This window comes from Mastigoproctus giganteus, chromosome 1, assembly GCF_048544385.1.
Source record: "Mastigoproctus giganteus isolate SK-2022 chromosome 1, ASM4854438v1, whole genome shotgun sequence".
Lineage (NCBI taxonomy): Eukaryota > Metazoa > Arthropoda > Arachnida > Uropygi > Thelyphonidae > Mastigoproctus > Mastigoproctus giganteus.
In genome coordinates, this window is record NC_143575.1 from 55,656,796 (window position 1) to 55,669,406 (window position 12,611).

The 12,611-nt window shown below is 37.4% G+C and overlaps 1 protein-coding gene across 1 annotated transcript in view; it reads right to left on the minus strand.

The window, feature by feature from the left end:
- Positions 1-12,611, minus strand: part of LOC150090808 (uncharacterized) — a 791,939-nt gene that overhangs the window by 614,171 nt on the left and 165,157 nt on the right. Inside the window, exon 9 of the mRNA XM_090372970.1 lies at positions 6,145-6,198. Within this exon, the coding sequence (XP_090229096.1) occupies positions 6,145-6,198 (54 nt within the window). The remainder of the gene's footprint in view (positions 1-6,144; positions 6,199-12,611) is intronic.

Genomic DNA, 12,611 nt, shown 5'->3' on the forward strand with positions numbered 1-12,611 from the left:
TGTAGGAATAGCGGGGACATGGTGTCACTCAGACATAAGTGATGCTGAATTTGAATATGGAGAGTACAACGTATAGAGGAAGAACATGAAAGGTGGAGGGGTTATTCTCTTAGTTAAGAAGAATATTAAATCTAAGACAGTGCATACAGTTGAGTGTAATGTAGAGCAGTTCGGTGTGATATCAGCACTGGGAAAACAAAATTGAGAGTAGGAGTGTGTTATAGGCCTAATGACTGTGATGAGTATACCAAACAGATATACAGGGAAATCGAATGGGCCAGAAAATCAGAATGCCCCATAATGAGGAATTTTAACTTTCCAAATGTTGATTGGAATATGTGGGTTGGTCACTCACACACTAGCAAGACTTTTGTGGATTTCTTGGATGATTATTTTCTACAGCAGCATGTTAGAGAGGCAAACAAGAGGAAGCAAAACTCTTGATCTAGTTATCAGCAATGATTCTTCATTCATTAAGAATCTGCAGATAAAAGACCCACTGGGTGGCAGTGATCACAGTGTACTAATGTGGAATTTTATTAAAGACATAACTAGTGTCAAGGGTAAAGGAAAGGCTTTTGTAAGAGTGACTCCAGCAGTCTCAGGCAGTTTTTAAATTGCATGCAGTGGAGCTAATTGATGATGTTACCAACAGCAAATTCTAAATGGGAAGTAATTAGGGAAATAATTGAAGAAGCTACTAGGCTTTTAATACCAACAAAGAAATACTGTTCAAGATTTAGACCTGACTGGATGTCAGATTAACTGATAAGACTTGTGGCAGAGAAGAAAAGTGAATGCATAGATATTATCAGGTGTATTTGTAAAATAATAAGAGAAGTTAACCACAATATAGTTATTTGTTATTTGGTTTTTAGGAGCATTAGCAACTAAGGCCATATTGCTCTGGGTATATGCTGTGGTCATTCTCTGACCTTTCCACATCCTCCATATTTGGTGGGCACGGGCTCGAACCCTGGTCTAATCAAGAAGCGTGTGCTACACACTGCTGCTCCTGCCCACTTGGCTATGGAGGTGCCGCCACAATATAGTAACGTAGAACACTTCTGTATGATACTCTCCAGAAATTAAAATTTAAAAAAATCAAAAAAACTTACATTAGAGTAACCAATAAAATAAAAAATTTATTTTAAAAATTAATAAAAAAATTTTAAAGTTTTTAAATTATTAGTTACTCTAATGTAAGTTTTTCGATTTTTTTGTTTTAATTTCTGGGGAGTATCATACAGAAGTGTTCTATGTTACTATACTGAGGTAAACTTCTCTTATTATTTTACAAATATTGATATCAACGTAGAACATATTGAGCATTACAGCTCTAGTTCATACTATCTAATATATTATCAGGTGATACAGAAGCCTACTCTAGATATAAATTAGCCTGTAATCAAGTCAAAAAGGAGGTTAGGCAAGCTAAGACAGACTATGAGAAGTCTCTGGCAAAGAATGCAAAATAAAACAACAAAGACTTTTATGCTTGTGTTAACAGCAGAAGGAAAAGGTTGAATCACATTGGGCCACTTGATGTCTATGGGTTAACTGGTGATGACCCTGCTCAGATTGTGGACTAACTGAATAGGTATTTTGCATCTACATTCAATAATGAGGAATTCTTTAGGGAAGAGAATGCTAGAAGTTTATCACACTCTAACGAGACGCTAATGACTTTGTGATAACTGATAGGAAAGTGGAGGAGAAATTGTTGATAATGGACATAAAAAAGGGACCTGGGGAAGATAGAATCCATCCAATTATATTAAGGGAAGCAGCAAAAGAGGTAAGCAAACCCTTAGCCATAATTATGAGACCATCCTTGGAATCAGGGGAGGTCCCTAGATGTGTGAATATATATCCCAATTTATCAGGGGGGGATCAAAAGGTGACATGAGTAATTACAGATCTGTTAGCATAAAGTCTGTTCCAATGAAAATAATGGAATCACTGGTTAAAGGAGTACTGCAGGACCATTTGGACAGGTATGCAATTATACTGCAATCACAGCATAGATTTTTCAAAGGGTGGTCTTGTCTAATCAACTTGATATGTTATTATGATGCAGTGACTAAGGAACTGGATGTCAATTATAATTTTGACATCATATACTTGGATTTCAGGAAGGGTTTTGATACTGTTGCACATAAAAGACTGTGGTACAAACTGGACAATGTGGCATTAATGGCAAGTTACTGCTATTAATAATGGGATGGTTAAGTGGAAAAAGACAGGGTGGTTATTAATGGGCACTATTCTTTGTGGACTAATGTTATTAGCGAAGTTCCCCAGGGTTTAGTGCTGGGTCTATTCTTGTTTTCAATATTTATTAATGGTATTGATGAAGGTATATCGGGCTTAATGTCTAAGTTTGCAGATGATACAATGTTCAGCTGAGCGGTTAATGACAGTCATCAGGGTGAGCTACTGCAACAAGATCTAGGAAAATTTGGTCAATGAGCTGAAAAATGACAGTCAAAGTTTAACATTAACAAATGCAAGGTACCGCACATAGGTAGCAGTAACCTCAAAATAACTTATCAACTGTGTGTTAACACACTCAAGATAGTGGACAATGAAAAATAACTGGAGGTAATTGTGCAGTCAGACATGAAATTCTCTGAGCAGTGCAGACATGCTGCCAGGATAGCTCATGGGGTTTTGTCAATGATATACAGAAACTTTGCAAGAAGGGATAAGGAGGTGATTATCTCTTTGTATAAGGCCATTTTTAGGCCTCATCTTGAATACCGTATATAGATCTGGAAGCCTCATGTCAGAAGAATGTAGATCTGCTGGAAAGGGTGTGGAAAAGGGCAACAAATACTGAAGGGAACAAAAGAGTACTCTTACCTAGAAAGGCTTCACTTCTGCAAATTGCAGCATATTGAGCCTAGGCACCTGCAGGGAGATCTGATTGAGGTGTTTAAAGCTTTGAATGGATTGTAAGCTGAATATCAATGGTATTCTTCCACTTTCTGAACCTACACACATGAGGGGGCATAAATTCAAGTTGAGGAAGGATGGTTGCAGGATAGATGTGCAGAAGTTTGGCTTCAGCCAGCAGGTGGTTGATTGTTGGAACAGGCTTTCATCTGTAGCTATGGAAGTGGATGGGTTGAATAAATTCAAGGAAGAACTAGACAAATTCTTGAAGGGTATGGATGGGTGAGCTGTTTTTTTTTTTTTTTTGACTGATGCTTTCTTTCTACTACTACTATGCTTTCTTTCTACTACTACCACTATTTCCATTGTTGAAACTGCAATAGTGAACTTATTTCTACCATTATTAAAACAAAGGCTATAAGGCTTAATCAGTAGTAGTAGTAGTACTTATATTCATAATAGCAAAGTTATGTTAACGATGCTTTGTGTTGAAAATATATAATCTCTTAAATATTATTATTTGCATTCTTTTCTTGTAGGTTATTTATTTACAATACGTTAATACAAATTTATTAGAATTAAATTATATAAATAATTTTGGCCACTAAAATTAAGAATGATTCATGTCCAAAAGACTGGAAGAATCTGGAGTAACTACTCTATAGAACAGGGGCTGTCAACCTTTTCCTGCTACATATTTAGGAAATGCATCACATGCCACATGGGGCAGGTCCAGAAGCTAATGGAACCAATAACTACCCCTTCCATATTGATCTTGAACCCGGTGCCACCAATGTTTTTATTATGCAAAGGAACTTTATGCTAGGTGCTTATAATAAAAAAATTTATAACAGTTTTAATTTATAAAATCAAGTTAATATAGATTAACAAATAAGTCTTCATCCTTTCTGTTACTAAGTTATTTTGGGAGAAGTGGTGCCATGAGGAGCTCACTACTGTCCCTCCTAACCTGTGCTGAATAAAGACATTATGTAGATCATAATGTCTGGCAATAAAAGTGAAATTCAAACAACTATTTAGCTTAATTTCTGATTTTTCAATATGGATATATAATTTTTATATAATTTTTTTTCACATCAGTAGGTATGCCACTAGCAAAAAGTGTGCATGCTACAAGTAGTAAGTGTGCTGGGGTTGGCCACCCCTCTTATAGATGAATATAACACCTCTGTTGTTTTACTTTTCTTTTAGAAAAAATACTTACTTTCTCCATGTCTGTTCTCCTTCAGATATTTACAAGCATTAATTGTTCTGGCTTAGCTATTTAGTAATTTTCCATATCTACATTAACATTCAGTCTTATTTGATGCCATTACTATGGCACAGTAAATTTTAGTAATATTCCTGTAGTTTACTGTTGTACTATAGTAAACTACAGGAACTGTCTGTAACCTAGTCACTTCAATTAACAAACACAGGCATTACACATGCATCATTTTCCTCCAACTTTTGTGCTAGCTACTATAGTATGGGTAAACCTTTTGTAGTGTTAGTATTGGAAAAATGGTTCAAGGAAGCAAGTTCATACTGCATCAGCCAAAAAATAACAATAAAAATAAATAAAATTATTTCATTTTCCCCATACCTTCTAATGACTTTTCCAAACCATCTTTAAATTTATTACAATTTCCTACCCTCCACAGCACTATGTGGACATTTATTCCAACAATCACTATGTCAAGGCAAATTTCCACACATCTCTTCTATAACCATCCTTTTCAATTTAAATTTTTGCTCTCTGTATGTGTGTCTGCATGTGCATGCACATGTGTTTCAGCACATCTGCCCAAGCATATTGCCTTAACAGGAGAAAAGATGTAGATAGCATTTAACTTAATCCTTTTGAAGCCTTAAACACCTTAATTAGGTCTCCACAAGGATGCCAAGTTTCCTGAAGTTCCAGCTCTGGCTAAGCTGCAGATCTGTGCACCCCTAGTTATTCTTTTTTTAAAAATCAAATAATTAGCATTAGCATTAGTAGGGGCATTTGATGCAAGAAAGCAAGATTATGCAGCATCAGCCAAAAAAAAAAAAAACCCGCTCCCATTTCATCCCTCCGTTCGATCCAAATACCTGTCCAGCTCAGCCTTAAATTTATTAAGGCTATCAACTTCCACAACAAAGGATGGAAGTCTGTTCCACCAACCAACTACCTACTGGCTAAAGGCAAACTTCCACACATCTGTCTTTCCTCAATTTGAATTTATGCCCTCTCAGGTGATTATTCTGAGCAAGAGGAAAAATCCCATCAGCATTGAGCATGCTCAAACCATTCAAGGCTTTATACACCTCAATCGGATCACCTCGCAGGTGCCTAGTCTCCAGACACTGTAATTTGCAAAACTTAAGCCTTTCTTCGTAAGAGCAACCCTTTGTTCCATTCACTAATCTTGTTGCATTTCTCTGTACTCGTTCCAACAGCTCTATATCCTTCTTAAAATGAGGGCTCCAGACCTGTATACAGTACTCAAGGTGTGGCCTGACCACTGCCCTATACAAGGGGATAATCACCTCCTTATCCCTGCTACTGTTGGAAGATAATTAGTAATTATTTTAATTACTCAGAACTCATCTGCTGCAAAAATATCATTATTTACTCCAACATTATAACACATACCAATATACAGGCTCATAATAATGTAATTTTGAACTCTTCTTCTGTTGGTGTAGCTTAAAAATTTCCATGTATACAAAAAGAGTTCAGGCATACAAGGTAATAAAAGCCACATTTACATTACAGCTTAACCGGGTTACAGAAGGTCTGCAACTCAGTTGAGTGAATGCTTTGTTAACCATGTTGCTTTTTCTACTTCTTATGTTTTCACATGGAGATTGGCTTCGTATCTTGAAACTGTGTCACCGAAGCAAGCTGTGACTTGTTACATGGCAATACATAAATTATGTGTTCATCTGCAATCAGTATGAATTAGCTCATGCTGAATAGGTGTTTTGATGAATTTTAAAATAGATGAATGTTTTAAAAATTTGTATTACCGAGCAGCAAAAGTACATAAAATTTTATTACGGAAAAGTGTAACAGAAAATGTTAAAAGCAGCTTTAAAAAGAAGTTGCTTTTTTTTACAACTCAAAAACTTTTCAGTGGTTTGCAAAGTTTAAAGTGGGCCACTGTTCAACTTTTGTAGTATATCTTAATCACTTTATTACGGTTTATATATGCCATTCACACATCTTTCAATAAGATATATTATTATAAGTGTTCTTACCCGTGGGCCAGTCTCTCCTGGTTCGCCTCTAATTCCTTGGAAACCTTGTGGGCCCTAAGGAAATGAAAAGAAGTAACTTTTGTTAAAACTTGTTACATTAAATAATCAGTAAAGTTTAAATTGCATTAATTTAGATAGTAGGTACTATATATTAATGTTTGAAAAATATATAATATTTAAATGAACTTTTATTTTTTATTAATTATTACCCATCACATCTTTACGTGTCATAATCTACTAAATAATATCACACCCCAATAAGCACAAGTATGAAATAACGCAATCATACTGGGCTGTGGGTGCATCTGAATGTAACTCATCAATTCTAATGGATTTTATTTTCCTTTCCTGATGTATTTCACCTTAAAATGATAGTTGGTATGATTTTATGCTTAATCAATCCAACCTTTTCACTAAATAAGCACTGATTACAGCCAGCCCACCAGTTTTTTTTTTTTTTATGTAAACCCCAAACATGGGGTTTACATGAGGTATTAGAACCTATAGTACTATGTACCATGCTTGGGTTGGAGGTTGAGAAGATGACAGAAGATATTTGTTGACGTTGGACTTGAACTTCTGTAGACTGTAATTTTCAGGAAATATGTATGAAGGAAGGTTGTTCCAGAAAACGGCAGTTGAATGAATAAACGAGGAAGATGAAAAGTTGGTTCTGTGAGTTTGAAGTTAGACAGTAAATGGATGTTGGCTGGTGGCAGCACGTGTTCGGACTGTTTTGAAAGAGAGAGAGCGGGAATTATAGAAGCCAATTCAGAAGAACAGTGCCCATGGAAGTATCTGTAGAAGGGACATGCAGCAGAAACAGTACATCTATGAGACAGCGAGTGGAGAGACTATTAGAGATGAATCATTAATTAACCTAACTACCCTCTTGTGAATGGAATCGAGAAGCCTGAGAGAGGTTTTGGGGGCACCACCCCAGATGTGGGAACAATATTCCATGGCAGAGTAGATTTCCGATTTATACAGAGTGAGCAGCTGTTTTGAAGAAAAGTAAAGCTGAGAGCAAAAGAGAAAACCAAGTTTTTTAGATGCAGAGGAAGCAATATTTGTAATGTGCTTGTGCCAAGAGAGATTAGAAGTCAGGGTAATCCCCAAAATAGATATATCATTTTGCCTAGAAATCGGAGTGTCACTAAAGATAAGCATAGGAGAATCCTTTTTGCGAGATATAAGACAAGACTGAGTTTTAGAAGGGTTGAAATCAACTAAGTTCTCTTTGCCCCACTGGAGAATTACCTGAAGTTTGGCATTTAAGGAATTGGTAGCAGATTTTCGAGAAGTTGAAGGTGATTGAGCAGGGCAAGGTTTCTCAAAATGGAAAGTAGAATGCAATGTGCTATCATCGGCAAAACTATGGATAGGATTTCCATTCAATGGAAGAAGGTCATTAATATACAAGAGGAAAAGAGTGGGGGAAAGAACTGAACCTTGGGGGAACACCAGCATTAATGGAGAAATTAGAAGACAGAGAGCCATCTACCATCACCCTCAGTGAGTGATCAGAGAGAAACTGGATAACCAATTACTAAAAACATTTGGCATACCATAAGATGGAAGCTTGTTTAGAAGACCTTTAGGTCAAACACGATCGAAAGTCTTTGAGATGTCAAGAGCAACTACTTGTGTTTCACCGAACCTTTCCATTGAATTAGTCCATAAATGGGTAACATAAGCCAGAATATCTCCAGTGGATCGACACTGACGGAATCCATACTGGTGATCATTGATCAGACAGAAGGTTTCTAGGTAGTTTAAGAGTTGGCGGTTAATTGATTTCTCCATTACTTTAGAAAGAGTAGAAGTAATAGCAATAGGACGATAATTGGATGGGAGGGATTTGTCCCCCTTTTTAGGAACTGGCTGGATATAAGCAAATTTCCAAGAAATTTGCTCATATCCAGAAAGAAAAACACATTTGGAATAAAAAAGTGAAAAAAGGCGGCAAAGAATAGGATTAAGTTCAGAAACAGGGTTTTCAGAACAAACGGAGAAATACCATCGGGACCTGGAACTTTCTTAGCATCAAGATTCATCAAAATCCTTCTGACATCCTTTTATCGAAGACCACAGGAGGCATTGAATGGAGCATGTTAGGAATGGTGGAGGTGATTTACCAAGATCATTAATACATGAGTTGGAAGAAAAAATGGGATCCTAGCAGGTCAGCTTTAACCTTGGCTGAAGTGACAACAGAACCATCTGGTTTGGACTGAGGTGGGACCGGAATGCTCGGCTACCATTAGGGGGGCAATTGTACTTTTCTACTCTCAGCTTGTTCAAACTCTAGTTTGGACTGATTAATAAAAACTAATACTGATTTTAGCATTAGTACAGGCATATGATGCAAGAAAGCAAGCTTATGCAGCATCAGCCTGAAAAAAAAAAAAAAAGAAAAAAAACACCACTCCCATTTCACCCCTCCATTTGTTTGTTCGAAATGGAGGCTATCAACTTCCACAACAAAGGATGGAAGACTGTTCCACCAACCAACTAACCGCTGGCTAAAGGCAAATTTCCACACATCTATCCTACACCTGTCTTTCCTCAATTTGAATTTATGCCCTCTCAGGTGATTATTCTGAGTGAGAGGAAGAATCCCATCGGCACTGAGCATACTCAAACCATTCAAGGCTTTATACACCTCTATCAGATCACCTCGCCGGCGCCTAGTCTCCAGACACTGTAATTTTCAAAATTCAAGCCTTTCTTTGTAAGAGCAACCCTTTGTTCCATTCACTAATCTTGTTGCCCTTATCTGTACTCATTCCAGCAGCTCTACATCCTTCTTGACTCGTTCTAGCAGCTCTACATCCTCCAGACCTGTATACTCAAGGTGTGGCCTGACCATTGCCTCATACAAGGGAATAATCACCTCCTTATCCCTGCTAGAAAAATTCCTGTATATCATTGACAAGACACCATGAGCTACTCTTACAGACCATCTGCACTGCTCAGAAAACTTCGTATCTGTCTGCACAATTACCCCAGGTCCTTTTCATTCTCTAACACTGTCAGTATAGTAAAACAGAGTTCATACATTGCTCTGGAGTTGCTGTTTCCCATATGTAGTACTTTACATTTGTCACCTCTCAGCCCATCTGCTCAACTTTTCCAGATCCTGTTGCAGCAGCATAGCATCAGTAGTGTCCTTAACAACCCTGCCAACCTTCATATCATTTGCAAACTTGGACATTAAGCTTGATATACCATCATCAATATCATTTATAAATACAGAAAACAACAATGGACCCAAAACTGAACCCTGAGGGACTCCACTAATAACATTAGTCCACGATGAGCAGTGTCCATTGATTACCACTCTCTGTCTTCTCCCCCCTCAACCATCCCTTTATCCATAGCAGCAATCTGTCTCCAATGCCACACTGCTCCAATTTGTGCAGCAGTCTTCCATGTGCAATAGTATCAAAAGCCTTTCTAAGATCCAAATATATAATATCAAAGTTATTCCCTGCATCCAGTTCTTTTGTGACTGCATCATAGTATCCAATCAAATTGGTCAGGCAAGACTTTCCCTTAACAAAACCATGCTGTGTCCGAGCTATAACTGAAGTCTTGTCTAGATGATCCTGCAATGCTTCTTTAACCAGTGCCTCCATTAATTTTCCTGTAACAGAAGTTAAACTCACAGGTCTCTAATTACTTTGATCCTCCTTTGTGAATTGGAGTCACATTTGCACATCTCCAGTCTATGGGTACCTCCCCTGAGTCTAAAGAAGCTCTCATAATTATGGCTAAGGGTTTGCTTACTTCCTTTGCTGCCTCCTTTAATATAACTGGATAAACACCATCCACCCTGGGTGCCTTTTTATGTTTATCCTCAACAATTTCTACTCCACTTTCCTCTCAGTTATTACAAAATCATCTAGCTCACTGCCAGAATTTACTTCACCTCTGGCATTCCCCTTCCTGTATTACTCCTGATGTGTGAATGTAGATGCAAAATGCTCGTTTAGTTTGTTAGCCACCTGAGCGGTATCCTCAACTGTTGAACCATCAATATCCAGTGGGCCAATCTGATTCATCCCTTTCCTTCTAGAGTTCACATAGGTAAAAAAACTCTTTTCTGTTTTTCTTTGCATCCTTTGCCAAGGATTTTATATGTATCCCATGCATTTTTCTTCTCTGCCATATGTCTCATTAGTTCATTTGACAGGCCTAATTGATTTAGGCCTAAACCTTGAACAATATTTCTTAGTTGGTATGTAAAGCCTAGTAGCTTCCAAGATAAGTTCTTTGAATGCTTCCCATTTTGAATTTGCTGTTGCATTTCAATTGCCCTAATTATTTGTTCCATGATTCTTTTCACTTCAAAGGTGGTACTTGTGCATATATCCATTAAGGTATTCCTTGTCAGAGACTCCTTAATTTGAAATTTCTTTTTTGATCTCCTCTCACTTCAAATCTCTCAAACTCATTCTGTCAAATTCTACTCCCAACTCCACTAATCACTCAGACCTCTTTGACTTCCTTTCTTTGAAAGTCTACTTTCTCCAGTCTAATTTTCCTAACAATGAGGCAATTTTTCCTTGGTGACCTGAATGTTCACAACTCCACCTGGCTTCAGTTTTCTATTTACACAGTTCCATTTGGTTGAGATGCTGAAACTTTGCAATTACTAATGAACTAACACAATTTATTCATATGCCTACCAGAATACCATACAATCCAAACCACACACCCAACACTCAATCTTTTCCTCACTAACAACCCTACAAGCACATGGTCAATGTTATCGGTTCCCTAGGCACCTCAATGATCACCTTGGTGATGGTCTCTTTTGCAACAGGGTCGGTCGGTCGGTCTCTCGGTCTCTCTCTCTCTCTCTCTCTCTCTCATGACCATCCTCAGCTTCATGTCATTTGGGATTATAATAATGTGAAATGGGATAATCTGTACAATTTCTTTTCCTCTTTCCCTTGGTTAGGACTACTGTTTTAAATCTTTCAAACCCAATGTTTGCTCATATCGCATTAGTGAAACTATTCTTGTAGGGATGAAACCTTTTATTGCAGATTCCAACCTAAAGTCTTATCCTTTATCTAAAGCTTATTTTTCCAAAAAATGTGCTAAAGCTGCTCATAAGAATGTAGCATATTATAACTAGCTTTTATCCAAATTTTCAGTTTCATTTTCTGGCAACACTAAAATTTTCGACAGTAGCAAAACAGTGATTTTGGTTGCCCGTATTGACAACCTTGGTAAATCACCTCTATCATAGCCAGTACACACCACTCAATGGCCGACCGGGCTAGCCAGGTGGGTAAAGTGCCTGCCTGGCAACCCAAAGGTCGCGGGTTCAAATCCCGCCTCAGGCTTGGATCACAGTAAAATGGAAAAACCTTGGGACGTGCATTATGGCCACAGAAGCCGATGCACTAACAAAAAAAAAAAAAAAAAAAACCCACTCAATGTACTGGGATGTTAGAAGAGTGTGGCATAATCTTGATACCAAGAAAGCTAAGCTCCAAGTCCAGATGGTATTTTTCCACTTTTTCTCCAAACCTGTCCTCCTGTCACCTTTCCCTACTTTCTTATTCCACTGGTGATTGTACTTCTGCTTGGAAATTTACTCATATCCAGAAATTTCCTAAAAAGGATGAAAACTCCTCCTGTCCAAATATCATCCCGATGCATTTACCTCCATTCATTCCAAAGTAATGGAAAAATCCATTAACCACTAACTCTTAAACTATCTTGAAACCTTCCATCTGATATCAATGATTGCCTGTATGAATTCCATTAGTGTCAATCCACTGGTGAAATATTACCTGTTACTCATTTTTGCACAAATTTGATGAAAAGGTTTAGTGAAACTTAAAAAACAGTTTCTTCTGAATCCCCTTTTGATCATGTCTGGCACAGAGACTTTCTAAACATCTTTATGAATTACCTTGTGTTTTTGGAAACTGGGTATCATTTTCTCTCTGATCACTCAATGTGAATGATGGTAGACAGCTCTCTATCTTCTAACCTCTTCACTAATGCTGGTGTTCTCCAAAGTTCTTCTCTTTCACCCACTCTTTTTCTCTTGTATATTAAAGACCTTCTTCAACTGACTGGAAACCCTATCCATAGTTCTGCTGATAGCACACCAGTCACCTTTCAAGTTGAGAAACCTTTCTCTACATAAGCTTCAACTTCTTGAATATCCACCAAAAATTTCTTAAATGTCAATCTCCACATAATTCATCAATGGGATGAAGAAAACTTGAACCTATCTAACAATCAGTCCTGTCTTATTTCTCACAAAAAAAGAGTTTACTGTTCCTATGCTCATCTTTGATGACACTGAAATTTTTAGAGATCACATATCTCTATTAGGGTTTACCCCGACTCTTGATATTTTAAGGAGTCCTTAATACCTACGATCTAGGTTTACCCTGACTTATAATCTGTCTATTGCCAATATGCACATCACAAAT